The sequence below is a fragment of the Thunnus maccoyii genome, chromosome 21 (assembly GCF_910596095.1).
Source record: "Thunnus maccoyii chromosome 21, fThuMac1.1, whole genome shotgun sequence".
NCBI classification, from domain to species: Eukaryota; Metazoa; Chordata; class Actinopteri; order Scombriformes; family Scombridae; genus Thunnus; species Thunnus maccoyii.
In genome coordinates this window covers 12,375,735-12,403,662 of record NC_056553.1, presented here as the reverse complement: position 1 = coordinate 12,403,662, position 27,928 = coordinate 12,375,735, and the positions used below count along the sequence as shown (strand labels likewise).

The 27,928-nt window shown below is 38.1% G+C and overlaps 2 protein-coding genes across 10 annotated transcripts; one reads left to right on the top strand and one right to left on the bottom strand.

Moving 5' to 3' along the window:
- Positions 1 to 4,018: 4,018 nt before the first annotated feature.
- Positions 4,019 to 14,257, bottom strand: sec22c (SEC22 homolog C, vesicle trafficking protein). Of its 4 annotated transcripts, none has more exons than XM_042400029.1 (7): positions 14,187 to 14,257; positions 8,408 to 8,561; positions 8,056 to 8,219; positions 7,728 to 7,907; positions 7,419 to 7,537; positions 6,889 to 6,954; positions 4,019 to 6,787 (listed from the first exon to the last, which is right to left on the bottom strand). In XM_042400029.1, exons 1-7 carry the CDS (start codon positions 14,197 to 14,199, stop codon positions 6,587 to 6,589), a joined length of 897 nt encoding a protein of 298 aa, XP_042255963.1. In that variant the 5' UTR covers positions 14,200 to 14,257; the 3' UTR covers positions 4,019 to 6,586. The 4 variants fall into 4 exon arrangements, with proteins under 4 accessions (XP_042255963.1, XP_042255962.1, XP_042255959.1 ...); XM_042400028.1 differs by having other exon boundaries at positions 8,408 to 8,619; positions 14,187 to 14,244; XM_042400025.1 differs by lacking the exon at positions 14,187 to 14,257 and adding an exon at positions 10,480 to 10,620 and having other exon boundaries at positions 8,408 to 8,619.
- Positions 9,872 to 27,017, top strand: nktr (natural killer cell triggering receptor). Of its 6 annotated transcripts, none has more exons than XM_042400019.1 (17): positions 9,872 to 9,968; positions 13,024 to 13,102; positions 13,746 to 13,820; positions 15,058 to 15,165; positions 15,560 to 15,604; positions 17,860 to 17,947; positions 18,803 to 18,832; positions 19,002 to 19,147; positions 20,252 to 20,474; positions 20,695 to 20,862; positions 20,966 to 21,053; positions 21,626 to 21,774; positions 21,870 to 24,557; positions 24,785 to 24,868; positions 25,174 to 25,233; positions 25,725 to 25,826; positions 26,174 to 27,017. In XM_042400019.1, exons 2-17 carry the CDS (start codon positions 13,045 to 13,047, stop codon positions 26,241 to 26,243), a joined length of 4,182 nt encoding a protein of 1,393 aa, XP_042255953.1. In that variant the 5' UTR covers positions 9,872 to 9,968; positions 13,024 to 13,044; the 3' UTR covers positions 26,244 to 27,017. The 6 variants fall into 6 exon arrangements, with proteins under 6 accessions (XP_042255953.1, XP_042255952.1, XP_042255951.1 ...); XM_042400018.1 differs by having other exon boundaries at positions 21,867 to 24,557; XM_042400017.1 differs by having other exon boundaries at positions 21,846 to 24,557.
- The last annotated feature ends 911 nt before the right edge of the window (positions 27,018 to 27,928 follow it).

The following is a 27,928-nucleotide window of genomic DNA, read 5'->3' as shown; positions in this document are numbered from 1 at the left end:
AAGGTCTTGAATGGAAATACTGTACAGATGTTTGTACAGGGCACCAGACGCCAAGTGGATGCACTGTTTCTTACACAGGGAAAGTCTAGCAACAAAGCAGATGTTGCTAGAAATGCATGAACGTGGCTGTGAAAACTGTGTTGATCTCATTTCCAAGAAACAAGCTCAAGTGTCTCACTGAGGGCAAGCAGAATATTTATTTTGGTCATTCACAGTGGTATAATATATTTACAGCCAAGTTTATTTTTTCTCCTTTTTTTGTCATATTATGGGTTTTTTCCTCATTTATTTGGGAAAGTGGTCCTCAGAAATTTTCAATCAGAAGTGGGCCTTAAGTTACAAAAGGTTGCCAACCCCTGGTATAAGAAACTGTCTGTTCACAAATCCGCAATACATAAAAGCTCATAAATGTTGCATTTACGGCTCCACTGCACCCAAGTGGCCAAAAAATCAGTTAATGCAGCTTAAAATGTGACTACTGAGTGTGCTGCTGCAGAAGCAGAGATGGAAACTCTGCACTCCACTTTTTGATATTGGAGACCTCCACAGAGAGACCGCCACGCTCATGGCTCCATGGGAAAGAGAGATGAATGACTTTGAAATTAATGGAAAACGCTTAAGTGTAGGCCGCCAGCATGTGGCATGGGCATTGAACCTGAGACAAAGATTAAATATAAGAATGGGAGCCAGAGTGACTCACCTTGATTAAATCTGCCACGGCTCAGAGTTATTTCATAGTCCTGAAGAGTAGTCATGAAGACTTCCTGCCATTACGTTGAAATATCAATGACCTTCTGAATGAGGACGTTGGGTGAGTGTTTTGCTGCAGCCACAGTCGTTCAGGTAAACCATCAAGACCAGTCCCCAACCCTTCTCGTCAGATGCCCTGTCATAAACTCAAGTTCCCCTTCATCAACATGATTCAACATGTTCCAAATGTGTTATTTTGAATTGATTTTAAACCAGATATTTAGATCATAGATAATCAAATTATTGTTTTAGTAATTTTTTAAGCAAAAATGCCAAACATGCTTTTTCCAACTTCTCGCATGTAAGGACTTTATAGTGTTCTTTGTCTTCTGTGATGATAAACTGAATGTCTTTGGATTTTGGACTACATTCTGACATTTTATAGACAACTAATCAAGAAAATATTTTGCAGATTCATTGATAATGGAAATAATTGTTAGCTGAAGCTATTCACCATCAATTATATTAAAATTAATATTACTATTATTGGTTGAGTCAAATTTTAATTTTTAGTACTTGGAGTGAAGCAGAAACTGCATGTTTCAACCATTTTATGTTGATCTATTCAACTATGTATATATTGCCTTTTGCTAACTACTTCAACAGTTTATCTATTAATTTATCTATCTATTTTAACCTTTCTTTTAGCCAAGCATGCCAGCATCACCTGTTTATCCAATGGCTTTTTCACTATTTCACCATTACTTTATCTACCTATTTAACCATTTATCCATTAGGCTACTTTTAGCGATATATTTCAACCATTTTTTCATTACTTTTAGCTATCTATTTCAACCATTGATGCACTACTTTTAGCTAGCAGTTTGGACTTATTTGCTCTCTTGCAAGATAGTTTTCACACGTTCTCAAAAGTCTTCAAGTGTACATCCAACTTAATGTGTTAAAAACAAATTGTGATTTCTATATTTTAGTTGAGCTACTCCACAGTCTTTCCACATACCCTCTGGCAACTTCAGAGCCCCCAAGGGTAGGCTACAAGTCTCTGATCTAGACTCTTATGTAAATGTTATTAGACAGTGGCCTCGACTGTCAGACTGACAGCTTATTTTCTTACTCAAACAAGCAAAGGTAAGCTTTAGTGTCAAATATGTGACTGATCCGGGTGCAGCTTTAATGCCTGTCAGCAACTGTCAGTTAATAATAATACATAACACAGACAGGAGGTAGCCCAGGGTAACCGTTATTTGATGGTTATTAAGAAACATTAGCATATATCACTTTTACTATACAATGAACATGGTTGCAAACACTGCATTAAACAATTTGTAAAAGTTGTTTGCCACCATCTATTATTACCCAGAGCTGATAAGGCAAACATTTATGAGAAACAACAGTGCTGCTATTCGGTGAACATGTAGGAGCAGAGGAGGCTCTTGTCTGTGGGCGAAAGAAATGCAAGCTATAAACATTTCAGCGGGATCACCCATGCCGTTAAGCCTATTTGTTAAGGCAGAGAGGGCAGCTTCTCATCAGCAGCAGCTTCTGCCAATTAGGATAAAAGAAGTTAATCCCTGCAAATGAGGATCACATGTGAAACTGATTGTTTAATTTAAATGCACTGTGGCTGGACTAATGGCAGCACGGGTATATAAGGCCACTAGGAGCACAGGGGGAGATGCTCCATTTGTTTCTAGGCTGCAACCTAAGATTTCCTTCCTTAATAAGCATAAAAATGCTGACACACATTCCACATGCTTTGCAGCTAATGACATAACTACGTCAATGTCTGTAAACTAGTGGCAGAAAAATAAAACAGAGGCAAGGAGTCAGATATTTATGGGCATCTTCAGAAATTAAACAGGAGCTTATTTGTGACGTTTATTGGAAACTGGAGTCAATGATATAGGTTTAGGTCAAAGGTCATGACAGGTCACTGCATATCTCAGTATAAGATCTAATATGAAGTCTGAACCAGGATTGGATATGATGTTATGATTTAGACACCTGCAAAAAAGAGTCCTGGAAAAAAGAAAAGAACAGACATGAAGCACTTTTTCACTTTCATAGAAATGGAGAGTTTTATCCATCGCCCTCAAGGTGGTGTCATAAATTGTTATTATAGAATACAGATTTAATTAAAACCTCTGATGATGTGAAAAACATAAGTGGACCTTTAAATAAATAAATCCATGAAGTACTGCCACACTTAAGTGACTGACCACGTTCGACACCATTCTGTCAACTTAAAAGCTACCTTCTTTATCACGCCTCCCTTTTATCAAAGCTTAAGTCAATCTTTTGATGTACAAGTCATCTTCCAGAAAGAAAGCTGCATGAAATACACTTTGTCTTTCATATACACAACCTTTTCAAACATTATCTATATGAGAAACTTTCTATGTTTATTAAAGTGTGAGCAGAATGTAAAGAAAGTATGACGTCAATCTTTCAAGGCAGTATTTTTTAAATCCTGCACAACCTAAACTAACTTGTAATAAAACTGCAGCAAACAAGACAGCTATGACTGGTCAAATCAAAACACAGATATCTGTCTAGGCATCAAATTAACTCATAAAGCTCAAAGTCAGGATTCAGGATGTGGACAGAGTATGACATTTTACAGTCATTGCTCCGGCTTTTTAAATTTCACTGAGTCGCCAATTTAAATGAGGGTCAGCAGTTCTCAAAGACCAATTGGACCATTGCTGCAATTGCTAAAATGTGTCACCTAACAAAACAATTTAGTATTCTGTGTTTTCTTCCAACCTCTGCTGCCCTTTCCAGTGAGTCTTGATTCTGTCTCAACTTCATTAGTCAGTATTTCCAATCTTGTTAAACTCAGAGATCTCTGAGGCTACAAATCACTTTTAACTGAGTTTTTTTGGCCTAATGTGCATTTACAGGGGGCTTAAGCTGTAATGAAGTTTATATTAATACATTTTATTTTATTTTTAATTGTATATAACTAAGCAGAGCAACAATTTCCGTTGATGCAGACATATATATACTTACAGGAACATAGAAGATTAGTAGCCGGTGAAAGAGCTCCATCTAGTGAAATAATGCAAAATTACAATTGTTTTTTTTTTTTTTGAATCATTTTGTTATTTCGTCCATGTCCATCCTGTTTTGCTTCTTAACGCAGGTTCAAACATTAAAATTCTTCTAATCTGAATAAACACATATTGTGTTCTCTTTGCAAAAGAAAAGGTAGTTTGATCTTCTTTATGTCTCTATTATCTGATCACTGCTGAATATGGAGGTAACTCTGTTTTCTTGGACACACAAACCAAAGATCAACAAGTGGAAAAATTGACACTGTTTATTAATGAAATGTCAGTTTTACCACAGCAGGAAAAAAAATAAAGCCCTGTAATCACCAGTGTATTTGGCAGTTACAATGAATGACATTGTTATGTTACTTTCCATCATTATAAACAATTTGCAGCCACAAAAAAACAAAACACTGATTCAACCTCAAGTGAGTCTAATTAGATACAAATAACTTATTTCTGCTGAAGGAAACTCTCCTGGAAACTGACACAAGGTTTAGAGTTAAGACTTAAGATGTCAATAGAAGAAGGTTTCAGTTGTATAGTGCATTTTTACTGTATGTTTTGAACCTTCATAATGAGCATAATTATCCTTCATTTTTAATTCAAGTGTCCACATTATTTGGTTTTACATCTCAAGAACATCAATGGCATCATTTTCTTTTACAATTCATTTGGTCAACTGTGTAGTTACACACATCTTGTAGTCTACAGTGGAAATAGTGAGTCAGTAAAACCTCCTTTGTATCAAAAATATTCAAAATCCTGCACTGAAAATACCATGAAGCAAAACAAGTAAAAACACAGTTACACTTCTTTATGGTTTTCAATCACCAAAAATTAAATTAATGTGAACCCTGTCAAAAGAAACTCAATTTAAACAAGATTTTACGCCTTAACCATATGGTTAAACACAGCATCAATAAGCTGTTTATTGAGCCAGTCTAACTTTCAGCACTGTACCAAATTTCTGAATAGCAGTCTAATTGAGAACACAATTTTCTATTGAAAGGCTCAATTGTATTGATCTGCAGCTACACTTCATTTTACACTCCCAATGAAAAACGTTTGAGTTTCCTTAATCTTTGTAGCTTTTCTAAACTATTGCTTCTTTACAGTAAAGGATGTTTGGATTGTCGGATGAAATGTTACCCTTTTGCTTTCCATAAAAATGCCTCTAACCTCCTTCATAGAATAGATAGATGAAAGGGACGGATAATATACAATTCCGCTGCAGCCACAATACTATAAACTAATAATTCATTTCCCTTTACGGATATCACTTGCAAATTTTTAACTATTAAAAATGGAAAACCGTAAAAGCTAAATACACAAAATGTTTTTTTAAAAAATTAACTAATAGGAGACTTAGCATCATTAATTAGCCAATTAATTTAGCAGCGCTACTATAAAGTATTCTATATCCAAAATATAAATTATAACCTTATGATTTATGTTTATAACTAGAACTAGAAGAACTACAGCTAGGGAGTGGTGTTGTAGACCAAACAAAACAAGAAAAAAAAAGAACCAGGATATAAATATAATTTTTAGCTGAACCTGATATGTAAAACATTCAAGAACAATTTCCATCCCAAACACAAATAAAACATCTACAAACTAATAGTGCAGTCAAAATTTCAGTTATATTCAACCCATCATATCAGTGCTTTCATACTTTTACCCGCAGTTTACATCTTGACAATGCAGAGATCAGTAGACAAAGATGGAACAGACAAACTAAAATATATAAATTTACTTTGATCGTACAAAAAAAAAGTTTAAATTGGATTTGATATGAAGCCATTTTCCTCTGACCAAAATCTGTTTTGAAGCTTAAAATAAATATCCAACATCTTGCCATACATGGCCATAACTGCGAGTGTAGAATGTAATTTCTATTAAGTCATTTTAATAACGGAGCCCTTGGATTTGAACCTTTGCGATGACTAGCTGAGCACTTGCCGGTGTATCTGTACATAAGACAGACAAACTAAAACAATCAACAACATTTGCATTGTCACACAGTAAGGCATGGAACCACCCCATACTTGCACATTTTTGCTGTATCTTACAGGCCAGTAATGAGCAAGTAATTGAAAACAAATTAAAATAGCTGCATTGCTCACTTTACTTCACTCTCACCGATCTTTAATCAAACTACACTAAATTATTTACTTTAAGTATCACACTGTTACCAATGTGAGATGGACGAACTAATTACCTGCTAATCAGCCACGTAAACCTATGTTAAAAGTAAAATTAAATCTAACGGCTGCTACAATCACTATCCGTCACCTAGCATTGTAAACTGATTACTTTAAGGAAAGATAATCAATGGCCTGTGGTAGCAGATATAATACTGAGCTGAACGCCTGCCGAAATGTGTCTTACAAAATCACAAGCATAACCAGCTGAAATTTTGAGAATATTACTTTTTCTACATGAAAAACTTTGATCAGCAACTCTGACTGAAAAAAAATCCTTTTATCTTCTTCAAGAACATTTTGGACGTACTCCTTCAACCACATCCCAAGTTGTTTTGTTAAAATCTGATAATTTTGAGGATTTGGAAAGAACTGCATTTCGCTGTAAACTCTTTACAGTCTTTGAAACCGTGTACACAAAGTGCAAGTATGTATTGTATACAAGAAAATAGTGAATATTGTCCATGATGACACAAAAATTTTTTGTTAAAAATCCACATGACTTCTTCATAACTCATGTAGACTACATTTTCTTCCTTGCTCTTCTTACCTGCACTCAAAACCGGAGTCACAAAGAGGTGGGAGAGGTGCAACACGAGTGTCTAAGTGTGCCCGTCAGACCCCACAGTCATTGGTTCTGTCTTGGAGTTTGCGGGTGAGGATGAGGACGGTGGAGAGGGAGGCGACAGAAATGTGGAAGATCAGCTGCCACATGTTTCTCATGCCAAGCAGGTAGAAGTTGCATAGGACGATCACACTCAACAGAGTGAAGGACTTGGGTTTCTTTAGAGATGAATGGAACAGGTACAGGTGGCACTGTGGGCACAGAGAGGACGTTCATATGAGGACGAGCGTCAAAGAGAGTTTGATACGAGTGGGCGTCAGTTTGTGTTAAAAACTACGTGAACTACGTTTACCTGAAAAACACAGCAGACAAACGCCAGAAAAAAAGCCACGACATTCCATATTCCTTCATAATCATCCTGTGTCAAGAGAAAGAGATGTAATTAAACAAACTTGTGATTTGTCATTCAGGTGGAAGTTCACTTTATCTAAAATGAATGACATTTATTACAGATTATAAGCTAATTCACACAAGAGTGACAATCTGTGCAGTTTTGTGCACGCCTCATCATTATTATATTCTATATATGACAGACTTCTGCTTCCACAGCAAAATGCTAATCCTCAGCAGCCAGCTCAGCCAGCTTAACATATCTATAATTAATGCTAGCCTACGCATAACTATTTCCACACAAAATCCTCAAATTAAGTTCAGTGTAAATCAACAAATGGCTTTGTTTATGAATGAAGGAAACCACAGTCTAGCATTTAATATACTGGCAATTTATGGCACATCAACAAACCTTTATAGATTTTTAAAAAAAAGCAATTTGACGATAATTTATTTGTAGTATTTGTGATAAGATCCAGGAACTGCCCATACCTGGAATGTGTACTCTATGAGGTGCACACCACGGATGATGTTCAAAGATGCACACATGATATTGAGAACCAGAGAGAGGATGCCTGGTGCTGTCACTGGTTCAAGTCTTACATTCTGACCTGTTAAACAAAAGCAAGTGACCATATAAGTTCTGTGAGATTATAAAACTCAGTGAATGCAACAAGTGCTGCTCCCTGCTTCTGGATTACTTGAAAAGTAATGTACATATTTATTATATACAGTTTGCAGTGCTGTCAAAGGCAGTGAGCTCTGTATTGTGCTGTATATGCTGTACTGTGTAATGTTTACCAGATCCAGGGGCTTGCTCCATATGCCCATTTGCGGTGCCGTTGGTTAGCTCCACCTCCTCCAAGGTAAGGACTTGTGGTGGGTGGATGTTCAGATCCTGCTGGACCTCTGCCAATGTGATTTCTAGGGCCGGACCACCACTCTGGTTGTACTGCTGCTTTAGCTTCTGAATGGTGCTGTCTGTCAAATGTCAGCAAGCAAAACATATTTGGATAAATCCACTTAAGACTGGAGCTTTGCATGTTATTCAACACACCACATTTTAATTCAAAGTAATCCCAAAATGTCAACAGCAAACCTAAAAGACACTATTTCTTGTCCTACTCACCAAATTCCAAAAACGGATATGGCCTGGCTGCCAAGGCAACAACAGTGCTATTGTAGCATGTGGTGAACTCCCAGCGCAGATCTTCCAGGAAGCAGAAGGCCTTAGCAACAGGGAGGCTGCAGTGGCACACGGTCATGTAGGATACACCCTCTGAAGAGACGAAGCTGAACAGGTGAGAGGAGAAAAGGTGTTTAGTAAACAAACAGCCTGACGCAGCTTGACATAGATGCCCCTGTGATCAAGTGGACAACATTCTGTTTATCTTATGCATCACTAAAGAAAATACACACTACGCATCGTGTCTTTGTGCAGTTACACAGAGCATGACTGAAACTGTTTCCTGAATCCTTACTATATGTTGAGTTTCTGGCCCTTGACCGTCCCTCTGTCAGGGAAGAGGGCCAGTGCCTTGCTGATGGTCCTGAGCTGCTGCTTCCTCTCCTGGAGCTCTCGATTGTGTTCAAAGTCTGTGGAGGCTGACAGGGGGAGTCCATCCCTGACCCGGACTACAAAGGCAAACAGGATCAGAGACATGATCCACTGGGTCCATGAAGAACACACTGCCTACACAGGGTAAAAAGCAATTTCAGATCAGTATATTAGGTCTGCAACTAGATTGTTTTCATTGCCAATTATAAAAATCAATTATTCGATACATTTTTGGTCTATAAAATGTCAGAAAATAGTGAAAAGTGGCCATCACAAGTCCCTAAAGCCCAAGCTGACACCTTCAAACATCTAGTTTTGTCTGACCAACAGTCCATCACACACAGAGATTCTGATTATTATCACAAATGACAAAGTAAAGCAGCCAATTCCCCCAATTGAGAGGCTAGAACTCAGGAATGCTTTAGCATTTCTTAAATGACTAATGGATTATCAAATAGTTGGGGGTTACTTGTCAGTCAAGTGAATTCAGCTCTACACTGAAAATACACTCAGTTGCCATTTTATTAGGTACACCTAGTGAGAATGAAAATAGTCTGACAGCTCATAAGTATTTTCAGTTTCGCTGAAACTGTTAGAGAGATATGAATTTAACTTAAATGTCCTTTTAGAGGCTGTAGGTTGTGGTGCTGTTACACGGTATAGATTTAATACTGAGAATTGTTTCCAATATTTTGTCCATCCCATTTGCGCCACTCAGGAAAGACTAAATATCAAAACATCTCCCAGTATAATGCAATGCAATCCAGCTGCAGTGATTATTTATACACATAGGAATGATTACAGCAAGAAAACCCTATTTTAATGTTCATTTGAGCATCTGACTATTGTTTTAAGACAGACTTGTAAAATTGTGAACCCGTCCTTTAACCTCTCAAAGTTAAAACTGAACATTAGCACCTTGGTAAAGGTCGGATTTATTGCAGAGTTGCTGCATTACTTTTAGCTTGTGTACAAGTGGAGTGTTTATTATTAACTGCGTAGATTTAAAAATCTTAAACTTTTTCCCACTTCAGTGCCATTTGGAAATCAGTGAGATTACAGTCTTAATTTTAATTACAAACCTTAAGTTGTAACCGTGTTACACCTTACCTCATTATCATGGGTTTCATGCTGCACCTTAGCTAAGTTACTGTAGGTTAGCTGACTACAACATCATATCAGAGAAATACAAGCCCCAGCTTCAAGATGCGCTTTACAAGTGCAGTAGCATACTTTTTAATATCCCCGACTGATACAGAAAACCTGGATAACCTGTTCTAACTGCTATGTAAATTACGTTAACATTAGCGAATAAGCTAACTTCAATTCTTCTTCCTCGAAACAACAAAACCACAACAAATCTTCTACGGAATACGGGAAGCCGAGAAGGACAAAATTATTCTTTAACCATTCCGAGTTAGCGGCACAAGCAGACAGTCGGCCCTCGGTGACTAGCTGATTACCAAGCTAACTGCTGCACAGAGGTTGGTTTTGTCATTTAATACTTTACACCATTTGTGGTATGATTTTAATCGTTACGTGAAATGTGAAGCTGGGAGACATTTACACGTAAAGTGGCTGTTAGCTTAACCATCCAAGAAGTGCTAACCGTGTGTTAGCTATGTAGCGATAGCCTGTTAACTTTTTCCTGTTTGTTTGTTTCTCTCGGCTTATGTTGAACTTTGGTTTTAGACAAAAGTTAATGAGTAAAATGCGTTTGTTAGTTAATGTTATAGTCGTGAATTTGCACATTTTGCGGCAGTTAATGTGTGTGTAATGAACAGCAGCACCTGGCTGACTCGCCTGTTTGACTATAATTGTGGTTCATTACATTACGTGTTAACTGTATTTCCTCCTTTTTAAATAGCTAATTAGGTTTATTAACTTATTGAGTAGCTATCAAGTAAATGTGGTCGGCATTAATGGAAATGCATTTAACGCCAGTACACCGCAAAAATCTTCAATTTAAATTGTAGTATTAAGAATAAGAAATACTTTTTTAATCCCGTCACAACAGCACCGTCCAGCACACCTCACACACAATAATAGATTAAAATAAAATAGTAAAATAGAAAAGGTTTTATTATACATTGTGCATTAATTATATACGTAGTATATAATCAAATAAAATGAGTAGTGAGACAGATAAAATAGTTATTATCCATTGTGCAATGATTATTTATATACATACTGTATAATGAAATATAATTAGGCTAAGAAAATGAAATAAGAGTAGGATTATTATTATACGGTGTGCAATAGAAACATTGTTATTATTATACATTGTGCTTTTGTTTCCAACTGTGGCATTCGTGTGTCTGCCTCTTTTTTATGTGTTTATGTATATATGTTTGTATATTAATTTATACATATAACTTAATCATTTCTCTTATTCATTGCTAACCAAAATACATATTAATCTTTAAAAAAAAAAGCTTGCAAAGGCTCTTCTAAGTGTGTGTTCTTCTGAAGGTGGGGGTGTTTATTGTTGTCTATAATTAGAAGGAAGGTTTTACAGTTAGATAAGGCTATGCACAGTCAAGGTTAGTAACATGATATAAGTCTCGCCATTAATACAATGCAGTGTTGTTTTAGGTTTGAGCTGTATAAGGCTTATAATCACCTCCAGTTTTTATTGGTGAGATTTGTGAGGGCAGTTTAATTTAGCTTCTCTGTCCCAGTTTCTGCATTCATCAGCAATGAAATAAGGTACTATGTACTCTACTGCCTCAGGTACTGTTCATTAATTTGCTCTAGATTAAAGTCTGTTGACACACAGCCCCTCCCCAGCTGTCAAATATGATGAAGTGTTGACAACATTAAACATCTGCAATTCAAATAGAAAGGGTTTAAATTTGTTTGGGCACTCTGTAAAAAAGGGGAGTTGTTTCTATTTCACACTCCAAATATTTCCCAGATTTACTTTTCTGGTTATGTTTTTTGTGCTTCATTCTAAAAGCCCTGTATTTTGTTACAAAGCTACACCGTATCAGTGTAGCAGGAGGGGCTGCACCATAGCAGGTGCACATGAACAGGTGTGCAGGCCAAATTAGGTTGCAGAATCTTCTTCCTTGTACCCTGACTTCAAAGCTTGGTCAGTGGCCTGAAATGAAGTCAAATCCTGTAATGCTTTCTCTCTGTTCCCCTTGTTAGACTCCTGTTTATGCAAAACACAAACAAACACACCACAGGTGTTAACTGTTACATGTCAGCACAGTGACACTGAAATATTTTTAACCATATGCTGCCTATATCATAAAAATACTTACTACCATACCAATATCCTCCTGACTTGCACTAATGTACACTGTACTCAGCAAATAGGATATTATAGTTATAGTTATGGTTATATATCTCGTCTCTATTCTATTTTTATTTATTCCATGGTATTTTTTGTATATACTTTTTCTATCTATCTATCTGTCTATCTATCATCTATCTATTTAAATAATGAGAAGAAACCCTTTTAGAAATCCAAATTAGGCCTATTATTTGACACACAACTTTCACTTTCCTTCCTTACTACTAAAGCTATGTTTGACTAGTCAACCAGTGTTACATGTAGTCTAATATGTGAATGCTGACAGACCAAATGTTACTCTGTGGTTATAATTAAGGATGATTTCTGAACTTTTTGAGCACAAAATAAAAATATTGTGCCATTCAGCTGGTCTGGTTTGCAGTAGAAGAACACTGACATTGACCGAACATGGTACCAAAAGACCACTAACACACCTTGAATATTAACTGTAGGTGGGATGAAGTCTGCTGTCCAGGCAAAAATTATAAAATTTCCAAACAAAAGCATTTCTTTGTGGGTAATTTCCTCTAATTGAGCAGACAAAGGACAACAAAAGAACAGAATGGCTGATATTGACTGTCTTGCTCTGGATAGTGTTCTTATCTTCTTATTGACTGATTCCTAAAAAAAGAAAAAGCAGAGCAAATTACTTTAACTCCAGTATCTAAATATAAGAAAAGCTTGTAAAATTGTCTTATCCTACAAGCCTTGGTGACAGGAGACAAAGACTGTATTAATGTGGATTTGTGAAGCAAGCTCCACCTGATCATAATGTGTCTTATGGTGCAGTATTTTGGTTTCACTTTCACCTTGCTCAGGTTGAAATCTGTGCCATTTCTGTCCATTCCCACTTCCATAAAGACACTGACCGGTAGCAGCAGTTTGTGACTTTTTCTGTCGAGAATTTGTCACACATAGATATCTAAGTACACCGTGGAAAGAGAGTTAAACGTGTACAACGAGCAGGCTGTGCTGTGCTCTGCTTGGATTTGCATAGCCAGTACATTTCCCCGCAGACTTCTCTCCCTCTCCTTCCATCACTCTCTCTCCTCCCCTCTCTGTCTCCCTCCTCCCTCGCTGTCTTGGTCTCTCTACATTGTTTTCCAACTCACTCTTCTCAATATGCTGTACTTCGTATGCTTACATTGACAGATAAAAAGAGAATGGTGCTTTAAGAAAAAGACAGACCTATCATTATTTTTCCTGCTTAGCATTTTTGTACTCTTTCTACATTTTAGGTCACCCGGACTTTGATCACAATGGGGGTAAAAGACCGCCCTCAGTGTTACTTTGATGTGGAGCTCAACCGGGAGCCAGGTAAGAAAAATTAGTTCAGAGGTATGAGGATTAGTTAGTCATATAAACAGCCACACCTTACTTTCATAGATGATTACTTTGAACTGATATCATCAATACAGATGTTTAAAACTGTATGCATGTTGTTTGTTATTGTAGCCTTGGAGCTTTTGACTGATTTTCATTTAGTTGAAAATAATGAAAGTGGAACACTCAGTAGTGCACTGGCTTGATATACTGGTGTGAGTCATTAGAGCATTACGTATTTTTCTAGCAGCAACTAACAATATGTATGAATGTAAGTAAGGACAGACCAGACCAGTTTAGTGACCTCAAGCTTAAATATGTAATTGGCTCATTTTTGGGTAGGGAGGGGCAAAACACCACATCATCACGCTCGTAAGAATAGCTTAGCTACGGAAAAGTTTGTCTGAGCTTCACCACAGGACTCTTTTAATTATATGCTGGAAGCCAATTAAAAGCGTGAGGTGTAGTAACGTTTGGGATACTTGTAAATCTTAATTGTATCCTTGGCCTATTTTTTTCTGCCTCCATTGTTCATTGTTCCATATCACGCTGAGTTAATATTGAAGATGCCTTAACATCTTTAATAATCAGTAGTAGAAAACTGAAGTGATTCTTCTTTTTCTCTTGTGTTTTGTAGTTGGGCGAATTGTCTTTCAACTTTTTTCGGATGTTTGTCCCAAGACAAGCAAAAACTTTCTCTGTTTGTGCACTGGTGAGTAATGTAAAACATGTTTTACTCAAATATGCTTTTGAGACATTTAGTGCATATTTTAGTTTCTCTAAGCCAAAGCAAATCATGAGAACGAGACAAGCAATAACTCTTTTCACACAATTTTCACAGTCTCAAAAACAGCTGCTTACTGTGTCATTGATTCCTTTAATAAAAGCAAAGACATTGGGAGGTAACCGGTAGCTTAAGTCACCAAGGTTCATACCACATAATAATTTTCTGGGTTTTGTTTTCTTGTTTCACATCTCTTCTTCTTTTCGTTCTTTTTCATGAAAATAATCACAATGTGTAGATAAATAAATAACTAAATTGAAGTGAAAACAAGAGCTCCAGTACCCTGATACTTACCCCTGCTGGTCATGTAATACAATGAGGAAAGGAGGTATGGCCATTGTGTAAATTGTCTGGTGACAGATGGAGTCTCTGGATGGATCCAGGGTCCCGGTCTGCCTTCCTAGATATTTCATTCCACTGAGCAGAGTGAACAGAGTGTACTGTAGTAGCGGTGGTCTGCCTAGAGATAGCCATAAATCTGCAAACAGACTGCAGATCGATCCTCCCCTCTCATTTTTCATCCCACCTGGCCGACGGGAATGTGATGCTGGCAAGGGCAGACGTGGGAGATGGCTGGTTAGTCTGTTCCTTTTCCTGAGCATAAGTACACACACAGGCAACATAACATAACACAGTAATATACACCAATTTGCTGTGGCTTTCTCAAAGTCTCAAATGTGTCCTTTTTAGATGGGGGATCAGCTCACACCATAGGAAACCAAACCCCTTGGAACAATGCTCGAGCCAGTGAAGCAAAATACTAGAAGATTAGCAACCAAAGCTGCCAATTTGAACAGCCAGCCCTCTGTCCTCTGAAAGCTCCCTTAAACACATCAACACATCTAATGAAATTTCTCCACGTCTCCTTTCACCCCAAAGGAAGGGGAATCCAGGGGGTAATAGCTTTCACAATCACCCCAGTGGAAGATCTCTTAATGAATTCTGCAGTCCTGCGCTGGAGTATTAACAACAGGATGCCTGAATAAAGGCATCTAGTTAATTCTCTCTCTCCCCCCCAACGGAGGTTTCATTCCCTTGTTTAAACAAAAACCCCATGCGGCATCATTCAAGACATCTGGTATACACAGAGGCACTTTGTACAGTAGCAGGCCTGTTTTGCATTTTGTAATCATTGATAGCTCAGTTAATGTACGTATGTTTGCAGGTGAAAAGGGAACTGGCAAAATCACAGGGAAAAAGCTGTGCTACAAAGGCTCCACATTTCACAGAGTTGTAAAGAACTTTATGATCCAGGGAGGCGACTTCACTGAAGGTAATGATGTCTAACGTGTAACTCTGGAAGTGTGTTTCACGGCAGGTTTAACCAATTTGGCTGTTGATTTTAGCTGCATTGACGCTATTCCACTATTTTCCAACTGCTGGTGCCAGTTTTACATGACTGAAAGCAACTGGGGCGTTGGAAAATATGCTGTTTTGAGTAAAACAGTTTTTGAAGAAGTGTTATTATTCATTGTTTCACAGCATATAGGCAGTTAACAATTATTAAGATTAGCTTTAGCGTGGGTAAAAAGTTGATTGAAGCTTTAAAAGTGCCAGTAAACAAGCTCAATGACTTTGTTATGGATGTTTATGGTAGGAATCCAGGAGCCACAGTTACATTTAGTCTGACTTTTGGTTTAATAATTTTACTATTTTAATCTCTATAGGAAATGGAAGAGGAGGAGAGTCCATATACGGTGGCTACTTTGAAGGTAATTTGAAGATCAAGTTTTCTAATAATCAGTCTAGATTTCTGATGTCTCATAAATGTCTATCTAAATAGTTATGGACCTCCAACTGAGCTACTTTTGCATGAGCGTAACATTGCGTGTGCCTATTGTTGTAATCATGGATTTCTTGTGAATTTTCCTATGTATGACCTTCACTTTTCCATTGTATAGTGCTGTCTTCTATTTAGTTGTGGGCTTTATCAAATCAGCATGGAGAGTAGGCATTCTCTTTATTGAAAGCTACAATCTTCCTGCCTAAAATTTTCAACATATTCTTTTATTTATAGAGTGGTCTTTTGCAAAATGAGAAGGTAAGAGATGTACACAGCTCAGTAACACCATGTCTACACTGTCCCCACCTGCCACCTTCTTCAGTCAGTAAAAACAGTGCAAATGTTTGCAAAGGCGCAGATGCAAATTTGTACTGAAGGGATCTGACAGGATTTTCCATTCATACAGCTTCCCTGTTAGACCCCCCACAGCCTCAGGCTGCTCAGATTACTTTTTATGTTACATGTGATATTTATAGCTACAGTACCCTTATAACATGACTGCCATGACACGTAGTCACATACAGACTGCAGGTTTCTTTGCTCAGAGTACTACAGTGGAAATTTAGCCTTGCAGCATGGATATAGTATTATGAAGATACAGTTAAGTAAAGGTTTAGGCACTGGGAGGCATTTTATTTTTCATGTTTTCCAAATTTGAAGTTTCATTTATGCGAATAGCTTGATAAAAATATTTTAATGCTTGACTGTAATCACTTCAGCATGACCTTTACACTGTATGTAGTATCTATTTACTATTCAGATATGTTCAAGAATGTTTTCAGTCTGATATTTAAAGATTATGCTGGTGGATTTTCATGTTTTAGTCGTTTAGGACTACATCACTGTAGGTCATTTTCTGAAAGAATTCCATTTGTTTGTAGGTTGTTTTTCTATTGATTTATCATTAAATGTTTTATTTATATTAGAAGGATATGAAACTCCTCTTGCAGAGACTTGAAACATGCTTTAGAAAGATGATCCATCCCATTACGTGTAAACAGGGACCATTACATTTGTGTATTGATTGTTTGACTTTGGTAATGCTTTATTTTGCAGGTCCTTTCATTTTATACTAATTTGCTGGAAAAAATTGAGTAATTTGCAGGTATTTAATGGTTAATTCTTTGAGCATTTTATAGAGAGGGTGATGCAATTAGGTACAAATTATAAGAAAAACTGAAAAAAGTGTTAAATTGTTTATGTGGTAAGTGCCAATTCATTATATTTGGATTTTTTAAAAAATCTTATTAAATTACACTCTTAACAATTATTTAACTGACAGAGAATACTAAGTTTTACAGTGTGTATTTTTGTGTGTCAAACAATATATTAGCATATTAGGTTTTTTCAATAATTTCCTAAAAGTAGCTGCTGTGTAACCAGTAATTCTTAGGACATTTCTTTGACAGGGTTTTGTCACTCGGTAGTACACAGGAAATGTTCTCATAATAGAGTTTTTAAGAAACAAACAATATGCTAATATATAGTTTGACAAACAAAACTATACACTGAAAACTGTCAGTTACAGAATTGATAAGTCTAATTTATGAAGAATTTTTGCAAATTAACGACTATGTATAACCCGACTAAACCAACTTACCACCTCTTTTTTCTTTTAATTTGTACCAAATTGCAACACGCTCAGTAAAATGTCCTAAAAATCAACGGTTAAATACCTGTAAACTACTCAGGAAATTAGTATAGACTGGTAAAATAAAACATTACCTTTAACAGCACAGCTCATGAATATTAGCAAAGTCATCATTCAAAATTTTCAAAGTGTTCCCTGCTCAAAAATGTTAACTCACTTTATGATAATTAACCTTGATGAGAAAAAAAGGCAATGAAGTGTTCACTTGAATGGATAATTTATCTCAAGCAAGTATCAAGTCTTACCAATTTGATCCCTGTAGCATATCAAGATGAAGTGAAACCAATATGGTGTTCTTTGGAACATAGTCAGAATAATGTAAAATGTATGTGATTTGTAGTTAAAAGCCTAAATCAAGTAAAATTGGACCAAACAAAATGTGTAGTTGGGCAGGTTGGTGAGGCGATGATTAGGTTTGATGGATTAAAAAGCTGATTTTTCTTTTTTCCTGTTCTTCGCTAAATATTTCCTGATATCACTGATTAGAGGATGTGCTCTTGAGACTTCGTTCCCTGTTTTTCTGCTCCCAACAGATGAGAACTTCACTCTCAAACACGACAGAGCCTTCCTGTTGTCGATGGCCAATCGTGGGAAAGACACCAACGGCTCACAGTTTTTCATGTGAGTGACATTCATTAAACCAAATCACTCTGCACCCTTTTAATAACTATATCATTTAACTGACTGGTCACTTGCATTATTGATTTGCTTTTTTTGAATGAATGTCAGTTTTGTTTGAGTTTTTGCTTTCTGTCACGTCTTCTGTTTTGAGATCAATCCCCTCTCTGTGTGCAGTTAGAATTCAAAGTGCAGAGAAACATGGATTCAATCTTTTTTACCTACAAATGTGTTACATTTTTTCTCTTGCCGTTTTTGTGTAAAATTTACAGAAACTCTAGCATCCTGCTCTTCCAAGGTAATGTGTCTCCAAGGCTGTGTTTCTCTCTCTCCTGACTGTATTTATCATTCAGTAGTTTGTATTTGCAAGCATATTGCAGAGTACAGTGTTTAAATGTTGAAATGTTTAAACAGTATTCACAAATGGCTTGAGGTGACACGTTATCTTTTATCACAAAAACAGGTTGTCACCATAAGTTAAAAGTCCTCCATGAATGAAAATTCATGAAACATGAAGGAAGAAATTTAAATATACTGTTTTTTTTGTATGATCCAAATATGATAATGTAATTACCCACACTCTGCTGAGGGTTTTCATTGCCTATTTGTCACTGTTGTTAATTCAACAACCAAAATTTCAAGTGATTTCTGAATAGATTTACAATCAAATATCATTGAGCAAAGGGTCTTACAAATTTCATACCTTTTTTTGAGATTGTTCCCATGGTACAGTAGCACCCACACCTTGTTGAAATTACTTGTTCTCATTCTTTTCCTCCTTTTTCTCCTTTTTTCATGACCCAATCACTGCCATTGGTTGACCCTTCCTGGCTTGATTGCTTGATTTTCCACAAACAGCACAACCAAGATGGCACCTCATCTCGATGGGTAAGTTTGACCAAATTTTTACTACCGCTAGGTCACATTTTAGCAGCATTTTCAGCATTGTCTTTCATTTTACTTCATTTAACAGTATCCTTAAAGATACCAAAATAGTACGCAAGTCACTGTATAGTTGTGTATGAATGAGGCAGCAATCTTTTCTGCCTGCCCGCAGAGTCCACGTCGTCTTCGGTCTAGTCATCTCCGGCTTTGAAGTGATAAAGAAGATTGAGGGGCTGAAGACTGATTCAGCTAGCAGACCGTACGCTGATGTGAGAGTGATGGACTGTGGACAGCTGATCACCAAGTCCGCTAATGATGGTAAGTTCTGTCATTGATATATTGCCACCTACCCACTGTAATTCAATTTAAGCTTGAGTGTGTGTGATGTTTGGCTTTGTGTGACAGTTAGGCTACAGTCAGTTGTACATTATGTGTGTATTATTTGTGTATTTTGGTGATTTATTTTTGCACTTCCATGAATTAGACTCACAAGAGGCTGATTTTTTTTTTTTTTTTTTTTTAAAGAAGAAGCAGAGGCTGAGATATCCTGACTTTCAGTCTCTAGTATGAGTCAGGTTCCAAAAGCGCCAAATCCTTCATTTACCATAATGCAGCTGGAAATAATTTGACTCAATTTGTTTGTTGTTGTTGCCCAGCCTGAGATTATATCATCAGAGCTTATTTTCTCCAACTCACAGAAAACATCATACAGCTGTTTTCACTGGAGTAGTACTCCATGTGACCACTAAATTGACACTGATTTGTAAAATTGGTGTAGTACTCTTTTATACAGTTCTGATATTATCAGTTAGTTTTCAACAACAACTGTACATAAACTTAGACCTCTTGTTTTCTCTCTTTTGTTTTTGACTCCTTTGTTTCATATGGTTGTACATGGGTCATATTTTGAGCTCGTTCTGTAAGAGGTTTGCATTTTGATGCCAGCGTTTTCCCCTCACTGGTATTAGGACGGGGCGTGTAACCTGATCTTCCTTTTAATGAGGATCAGTCAGGGGGCTCTCTGTGGAGTTCGGTTGGCATCTACCCACCTGACTCTGCCAGGTCTGCTTACACGGCCTCCAACATACCGAGAAGAATAAAACAAAGCCTTTGTTGTTGCGGTGTCATACCACCCTGAAAATGACTCCTGGCATTTGAACTTTCCATCATCCTTTTACTTGTACTGAATATATCAGTGTTGTAGTTTTAATCATCAAACTTCAAGTCAAGGTCCCAAATCTTGAGTCAAGTCAACAGTTCAGGTCTCAAGTTCTCAGATTGATTTTAGGAACTTCTGCGGTTGAAGGCAGATTTTTGTTTTTAACGCTTCTATACTTTTACACAATTTGACCTATTTAATCCTTAAAAATAAGCAGATTTTCTATTGAAATTACATAAATGCTGTTATATTTCTTACTTTAGTTCTTGAAGGGAAGAGGAAAAGAGCCTCCCATTCTGCTGACTCGTCCCTCAATTCCCATGACTCGTCCTCTCAGTTCTCCTCTTCAGCAGAGTCTGAAAGTGAATCTGATGAAAAGCTCAAACATCACAAACACAAGAGACGCTCAAAGAGTAAACGGTCAAAAAAGAAAAGGAGGGAATCAAAGAGGGAGAAGAACATTGATGTTCTGCCCTCCAGGCAAAGGTAAATTTTTATCCTTGTTTATTTTCACACTTTAACATGCTTAAAGAATTACTCACATATATCTCAAACGTACATAATCACACTTCTGATCCAGTTTAAGCTGTACATCCACGTATAAATACAATTACTGACATGAGTCACTGTCAGCTGTAAGAGCTAAGAGACGGGTTGATTCTTTGCATAACAAAATATTGTTTTGCATCGTGTCGTGTTGTCACAGTCCTGTGGAAAGAGAGATGCTGGAGGGAGAGATTGAATTGGAAGGAGAGAAGGAACAGGGCGGGAAGAGAGAAAAGCCTGTAGTTCGACCGGAGGAAATCCCGCCTGTGCCAGAGAACCGTTTCCTGCTGCGAAGGGACATGCCATCTCAGGAAGATAAAACAGAGATGTCAGTTTTCAGTTGGAAGTCATTCTTAGTATCTTTTTCTGGGCTTACATACCGAGGTAATTTCAGTGGGTTGTTAACTTTGAAATATGATTTTTTTTTTCAGAGTTGAGAAAGAAGAATCGTCTCTTTCAACTGACCAAAAACCAGCAGTGTCCAAGTCTGGACGGAAGATCAAAGGCAGAGGAACAATGGTATGCTCACCTCAACTAAGATCAGAGATTTGTCATCTCATTCAGATTTGGTGTTGAAGTATTTAAAATTTTCTAGTCTTCCTCCAAGTCTGATCCACTTTGTCCAATCCTAAGGGCCAACACGCTTTTAACCAGAATTTGATTTTTACAAACTGGTCACAGAATTGAATACTGATAAATCAAGGTTTTAAAACAGAAAAACATACTTCTGTAGCCCAAGGTTATGCTTACTTTTTTCACATTAGTTTTACTTCTTCAGGACTCCTAAAAATATTCAAACAGCAAGAAAAATCACTCTTTGACTGAATCAGCTAATAGACAAGTATGACAACGGGTCGCAATTAGACATTGCTTCATTTAAGGGGTCACAAGCTGAAACTGTTGTGGACCCCAGCTGTTAAGAATTGACCTCCATATCTATTTCATTGACCACAGAGACGAACTAATTATTTTTTTGTTCATCTCTGCCTGAATAACCTTTTGCCACTAATCTGCACTCTGAAATTATTGTCAAGATAAGCACACCTGAATCATAAATGTAAAATCTTTTTTTTTTTTTCCTTTTTCTGCAGAGATATCACACTCCCACAAGGTCTAAATCCCGTTCTGCATCTGTGGAAGAGCGTGGAAGCAGTGAAACTCCGCCACACTGGAAAGAAGAGATGAAGAGAACCAAAGTTTATCAACCACCAAGTATCGAGAGATGGAGCAAAGGAGACAAGTATGACTTCATATTTTACTTTGTATATACTTTGTAAAGATGTATTTTACATACATCTTTTGACTTAACAGATTGAATGAACATTCCTCAAGCAGATGGGACGACAGAAGTGACTCTGCATGGTCCCGGTCTGCAGAGCACTCTTCAGACCGCAGCTCTGAGAGGTCCAGCCTGCGCCGGCAGCAGAAGAAAGAGAAGAAAAAAGCGAAACACAAGAAGAAAGCCAAAAAACGTAAACATAGCAAGAAGAAAAGCTCCAAGAACAAAGCTCAAGAGCGTGTCCTGTCAGAGGATGAAAGATCAGTTTCTTCAGGAAGAAGGTCTAAGTCCAGAATGTCCCGCTCTCCATCTCGTTCCTCTTCAAGTCAACGACATTCGTCACCTCTGAGGAGACGACCATCCTCAGCGTCTTACAGAGACTCACGATCTTACTCCAGATCCTACACATCCAGTCGATCCAGATCTCGAGGGAGGTCCCGGTCTTATTCAAGGTCCAGGAGCTTGTCTAGGTCTAGAAGTCGATCCCGGTCCAGATCTCAGTCCTATTCTCGATCCAGGTCAAGATCAAGATCCAGGTACAGATCCAGGTCTCCATCTCGAAAGAGGAGTTTATCAAGATCTCCAAGAAAGCGAAAAGCCAGTAAGCCTGATTCAGATGCCATGATCCACGTACCTGAGAAGCTCTCAGAGAGCAAAGTCACATCTGTCTCCAGACTCCCTGCTGTCCCCGCCCCAGAAAGTGTCCCTGTGATCCCATTGAGCGACAGTCCTCCACCGTCACGCTGGAAGCCCGGTCAAAAGCCCTGGAAACCCTCCTACATCCATATTCAGGAAATCAAAGCTAAAGTAACTCCCAGCAACATTTCCTCCACAGGTGACAGCGTTACAGAGAAAGCTCAGACCTCCGTTACACCAAAGTGTCTGCCAGGTGACCACGAAAGCGACAAAGCACACAAACCTGCACGGCGCTCACACAGCAGGTCTTCCAGAAGCAAGTCCTACAGCCGCTCTTACAGCCGTTCATACAGCCGCTCATACAGCCGCTCAAGGAGTAGAAGTTACAGTAAGTCCAGGTCCAGATCCCCTCATGAAAGCAGGTCATCATCTTACAGCAGATCAGACTCTGAAAAGTCCCAGAAATCAAGTAGCAACAAGAAGAATTCATTAGACAAAGAATGGAAAGAGTTTTACAGTTCTCTGAAGAGGATAAAACATTTAGATAAGTACATTTCAATTACCGGTAGCCAGGATGCTCACTCAGAATCAGAGAACAGAGTAGGCAGCGAGACTGATATCAGTGGCTCTTTGGAGAAAATGAAAGAGAAAGGCGGCTCACAGGATCAAGAGACAAAACACTACAGTTCAGTGCCAGCAGAGAGCTTTAATAGCAGGTCTGAATGGGATAGTGACAGTGATAAAGTGAGCCAAAGCAACAGCGCCACCCTAAAAAAACAGAAACAAGGAATTCAGTCCAGTGAACTTCTTGACAAGAAGCTGTCTGCTCTTACTGGATGGAATTCTGAAAGTGATCCAGAAAACATAACAAGTAAGACATTGGCCATATCTGAAAAAGAGGAAGGAGAGGCAAGTTCAGAATCTGATTGCGAAACTTCCAAAAAGACATTGGAGGCAGCAGTCACTGTGGCACACAAGACTGCTGCTGCTTCTGGTCAGTCTGGGGAAAGTCCTGAGAAGGCGGCAGAGCCAGAGAAGCACAAGAGCAAGAAGAAGGCCAAACGTAAACATAAGCACAAGAGGAGAGGGGAGAGCAAAAGTGGTTCCCATCGCAGTAAGGACAAGACAAAGAGATCTAAGAGGAAACATCAGAAGCTGAAAGAGACTTTTCACTGGCAGCCACCTTTAGAGTTCGGAGAGGAGGAGGAAGAAGATGAATCCAAACGAGAGAAACATAGTCCAAGTAGCGTTGTCAAAGAAAGGCCTGGTGTGGATTGTATGAATAAAACGGACCAAAATTTAACCTCCTTAAACAAAAATCCTACTAGAGAAGAAGAAAGGGGGCAGCAGAGGGCAAAAGAATGTAACAAAAACCCAAAACAAGCTGAATCTCATCTTCAGTCATCCAACAGGAATGGTGCCAACAGTACTAACTTGTCCAGCGTCAAAGAGGAGCAGGAGTCATTAGATGATATGGACATTTGTACTCCAGAGCATGAAACCGAAACAATTGTTGAACCTTCAGTTACACATGATTCTCTTAATAATGCCACTGAATTAACCCTAAAAACTACCTCAAAGTTTTCAGATCTGGCCAGTAAAGATTTACCTCAGCTTCACAGCAAAGAGCAGCCGTCTGTTACCTCCACAACAACAGCTGAAGGACTGAAAGATGAGGTAGCTACTGGCAAACCTACTGGTAATGTAATAAATTTCAAATGGAGGCCTTTAAAAGGAATGTCCGCACCACAGAATGTGAACGTGCCACCTGTTACCGTGAAAAACACACAACTTCAACAGAGCCAGACCCAGAACACGCAAGGAGTGAAAATGGAGATAAAAAGTAAAAGCCGCGTCCGACCCGGATCGCTGTTTGACGAGGTCCGTAAGACCGCACGACTCAACCAGAGGCCGAGGAACCAGGAGAGCTCCAGCGAGGAAAGATCCCCCTCTGTGGGAAAGACCCGTGGGAAGTCACGCACACGGTCCCCGAAGAAGTCCACCAGAAAGTCCCGCTCCGTTTCCAGTCACCGGTCCCGCACCAGAGGGTGGTCCCACTCCTACAGCAGATCCAGAAGTAGATCCCGCAGCTCCAGCTACTCCTCCAGGTCAGAATAAAAGCTATTTGATTAATGAAGAGCACAAGGGCAGCATGAGTAAATCTTTTTTAAATGCCGGATAGGCTTCTTGGACGTTGATCAAGATTGTTGTGAAGTGATAAACTTGATAGATGGGCATTTAGTGTTCAGTCTAGAAGCCAAATCTGTGTCTGTGACATAGACTTGTTGTTTTAGCGTGGGGAAAATGTAATTTATAACACAGCTAATTCTTTTAGGAGCCGGAGCAGGAGTCGACGGAGACGTGGGAGAGGACGGTCACACTCCCGCAGCAGCACATACCGAAGTTACAGAAGTCATAGGTACACCCTCAAACACTGGTTTAATAATCTGTTGTAGCACCTAATGGATCCCAGTGGGAAATTGTTTTCAGTCAGAATCAACCACATAGAGAAGAAACCCTGGAGCTTCTTGGGGTTTCAGTATCTTACTCTACTTTGCAGCTGGGGAGACATAACAGTCAAAAAGCTCTCATGTTGAAAAATGTTTTAATGTTTTTAAAAGACTTTCCATTGTATTTTCCCTTTGTGTAGTTTAATATAACACGTGTATGATTTGTCTTTGAGTCTGTTTCACATCCTCACATCCTGTTTCTTTTTCTTATCAGTCGGACTTACAGTAGAAGTCATTCCAGAAGTCGCTCATACAATCGCCGTAGGAGATCCAGGTCTGTGAGCCTCCTTAATTTACTAATTCTGAAATAAAAAATGTTCTCAAATTGTTTATGCAAAGGGTCACTGAACGCCCTCAAGCCCAGATATAAACACAATTATTCATTTACTATATTCAGATTGTTAGTTTGTATAAAATGTGATATGTTTGGTTAAGTTGGCTTGGAATTTGATAAACTGGATACACATCAAGCTAAAAGTAGCATCATATGAAGCAATCATTAATGTCTGGAGTCATTAATTATAGTATGAGGAATAACCAATACTTTTTTTTACTACGGATGCAGACAGATTGATAGGATTTTGATTATCAGAAAAATCACTTTGTGCTGTATTAAATAAAAGTAAATAAGCCAGTAATGGATTTTAAACATCATCATCATCATATCATATACGTCTGCTAAGCAGATCAGCATGAATCAAACACCACTCTGGAGATATTCCCAAAATAATATCGCCGCTGTCACATGGCTGTATGTTAATGCAGGTCAGATTCCTCTGACAGCTATTCCAGTCGGAGTCGGAGTGCGAGCAGGAGACGAGGGCGCAGGCGAAGTGACAGCTACAGGAGCTCAGACCGCCGATCCCGGTAAGACACATACATCCCTGCTGAACCTCAACAGACTTCAACAAGGTGGCAGGTCTCAGTTCAACCTTTTCACCCTCCCTTACTTCGTTCCAGTGGGCGAACATTAAAATGTGGTTTGACACCATGACATACTCGCCATGCAGCCATTAATACAAAGGGAATACAACATGTCCATGCCTTTTTTTTTAACCAAAGAATGTAACATCGATACATTTTGTTTTTTACTTGTTGTAGTTATGAGTTAGTTCAACATTTTTGCCATAAATTTAATTGAACTGCTTGAATTCTAGCTATGATAATCTCTCTCATGGCTGAAAGTATTAAATTGGTATCTCCATCTTCTGCAGGTCTTACCGCTCCTCCAGTCGCAGTTCTTCCAGGCGCAGAAGTCACAGTCGCAGCAGTCGGTACAGTTGAGCCGCACCTCAGGCAGGCTGTCAGGTTCACTTCCACTGAGAGGGAACAGAACAACAAAGTCTGGACACTGTACACACAAATAGCAAATTACTTTTATCGTCACACATCAGCAACTAAAGCTCCATCTTGTATACTGTTTTAAAACTGTACTGTATGTCGTCCTCCATGGTGATACCAGTATACAAGCTGATGTAACTGTCTTTGAGGAAATGAATGTTATTGAACGTGAATAAATAAACCACTTTTACAACCTTACGCAAAGGCAGATCTCTTTTAGGGACTACCACAGCTGAGAACAACTGGGTTCAATCTCGTCAACATGGCCACTCTTAACAGATATTTTCTATGTGAAGTTTATACTTCTTACAAATAATATGAAGTAAGCTGTAAATATTTTTATTATTATATATTTGGGTATTCTTTTTTTTTTTTTTTTTTTACTTTTGTCTTTTTATACACTGAAACAACTAAATGTACATTTATTATAAATGTCTAATCCTCTTCTCACAGCTGTGAAGAGTTAGTGAGTTTGGGTTGAAGTTATGCCTTAAATTCAGGGTCAGAAAGACAAGATTGTTATCTGGTAAAGTCCTCATTGAATGAAAAATAACTTGTTGGTTTCTGTATCTGTCTCAAGCTGTAATTTGTCTGTTGTATTCGTTTTGTTACTGTATTATGACTGTGCAAACTGTACTCAAAGTATAGTATGTCTGATTTAGATTTTATTTGAACAGTTATTAATATTTACACTTAATAAATACCAACAGATCTTAAGCCTGTGTTTCTGTTTTTTCCTCATGATGCAGATCATAGTACTGTTGAGTAGTAACCAAAGACCATGTCCTCAAATGGACCAGGGGATTTGAACCTCTCCAATGGCGCCATCTACCTTTCAATTCAGAACTGCAGGCAGGGTATTGTCTTCATCCTGGCAGATCTAAGTGTATGTATTATCTTTATGTCAAACACTATAAAGGGCTACAGTGGTCAAACAGTGATTTCAATTTCCTGATTAAAAGGCTCCACTGTCATCTTTTTTCTATTAGATGTCTTGCAATTAGAAGAATCAGATTAATGCACGACTTAAAAATTCCATTCCCAGAGCCAGGCGCTTCAGTGGAATAAGATTTTTTTTTTTAAAAAGAGAGACGACTCCATTAAATTATTAATCGTACTCAGAACTAATTGAAAATTTGGTTTCCTCCTTGCTAATATTTGCATACACTTAAAGCTACGCTGGTGTGTGAGCTCCTGTCTCTCTTGTGTGGAGCTTTTGTGAGCTGCATGCTGCAGACCAACACTTGTGCAGGTTGTGTTTATATGTTCTGTTCAATTCAGGCCTGTTTTGTATGGACGACTTTCAGTACAAATCAAATCTGGATTTACAAAACTCCAGCAAAATGCCTGCAGTTTTATACTAAAATACAATAAAAAATGCTGCACACAGGGACTAAATATATGAATATGAGGCTGACATGGAGGTAATGAGAAGCAGGTCCTTTTTTTATTGTTAAAAGTATTTCACATGGTGTATATTTAACCTGTCAAATTACAGGAAAGACTAAAGCACTGGTTCCTAATGCATTACAAGATTTAAATTCTGTTAAAATTATATAAAAATATTATGATGTTTCTCCATTATAATGAAATCTTGGGTACTTACACCTCTTCAGGCCTCCAAAAAA

Excerpts from the sequence above, each read along its gene's own strand:
- sec22c (XM_042400025.1), bottom strand. The coding sequence starts at position 10,575 with ATGTATAATAAAACCTTTTCTATTTTACTATTTTATTTTAATCTATTA. Across the intron at positions 7,908-8,055 it reads ATATCCGTTTTTGGAATTTG|ACAGCACCATTCAGAAGCTA; the intron begins GTGAGTAGGACA and ends GACATTTGACAG. Across the intron at positions 7,538-7,727 it reads GGAGCAAGCCCCTGGATCTG|GTCAGAATGTAAGACTTGAA; the intron begins GTAAACATTACA and ends TTTGTTTAACAG.
- nktr (XM_042400017.1), top strand. The coding sequence starts at position 13,045 with ATGGGGGTAAAAGACCGCCCTCAGTGTTACTTTGATGTGGAGCTCAAC. Across the intron at positions 13,103-13,745 it reads GGAGCTCAACCGGGAGCCAG|TTGGGCGAATTGTCTTTCAA; the intron begins GTAAGAAAAATT and ends TGTGTTTTGTAG. Across the intron at positions 17,948-18,802 it reads AACGGCTCACAGTTTTTCAT|CACAACCAAGATGGCACCTC; the intron begins GTGAGTGACATT and ends TTCCACAAACAG.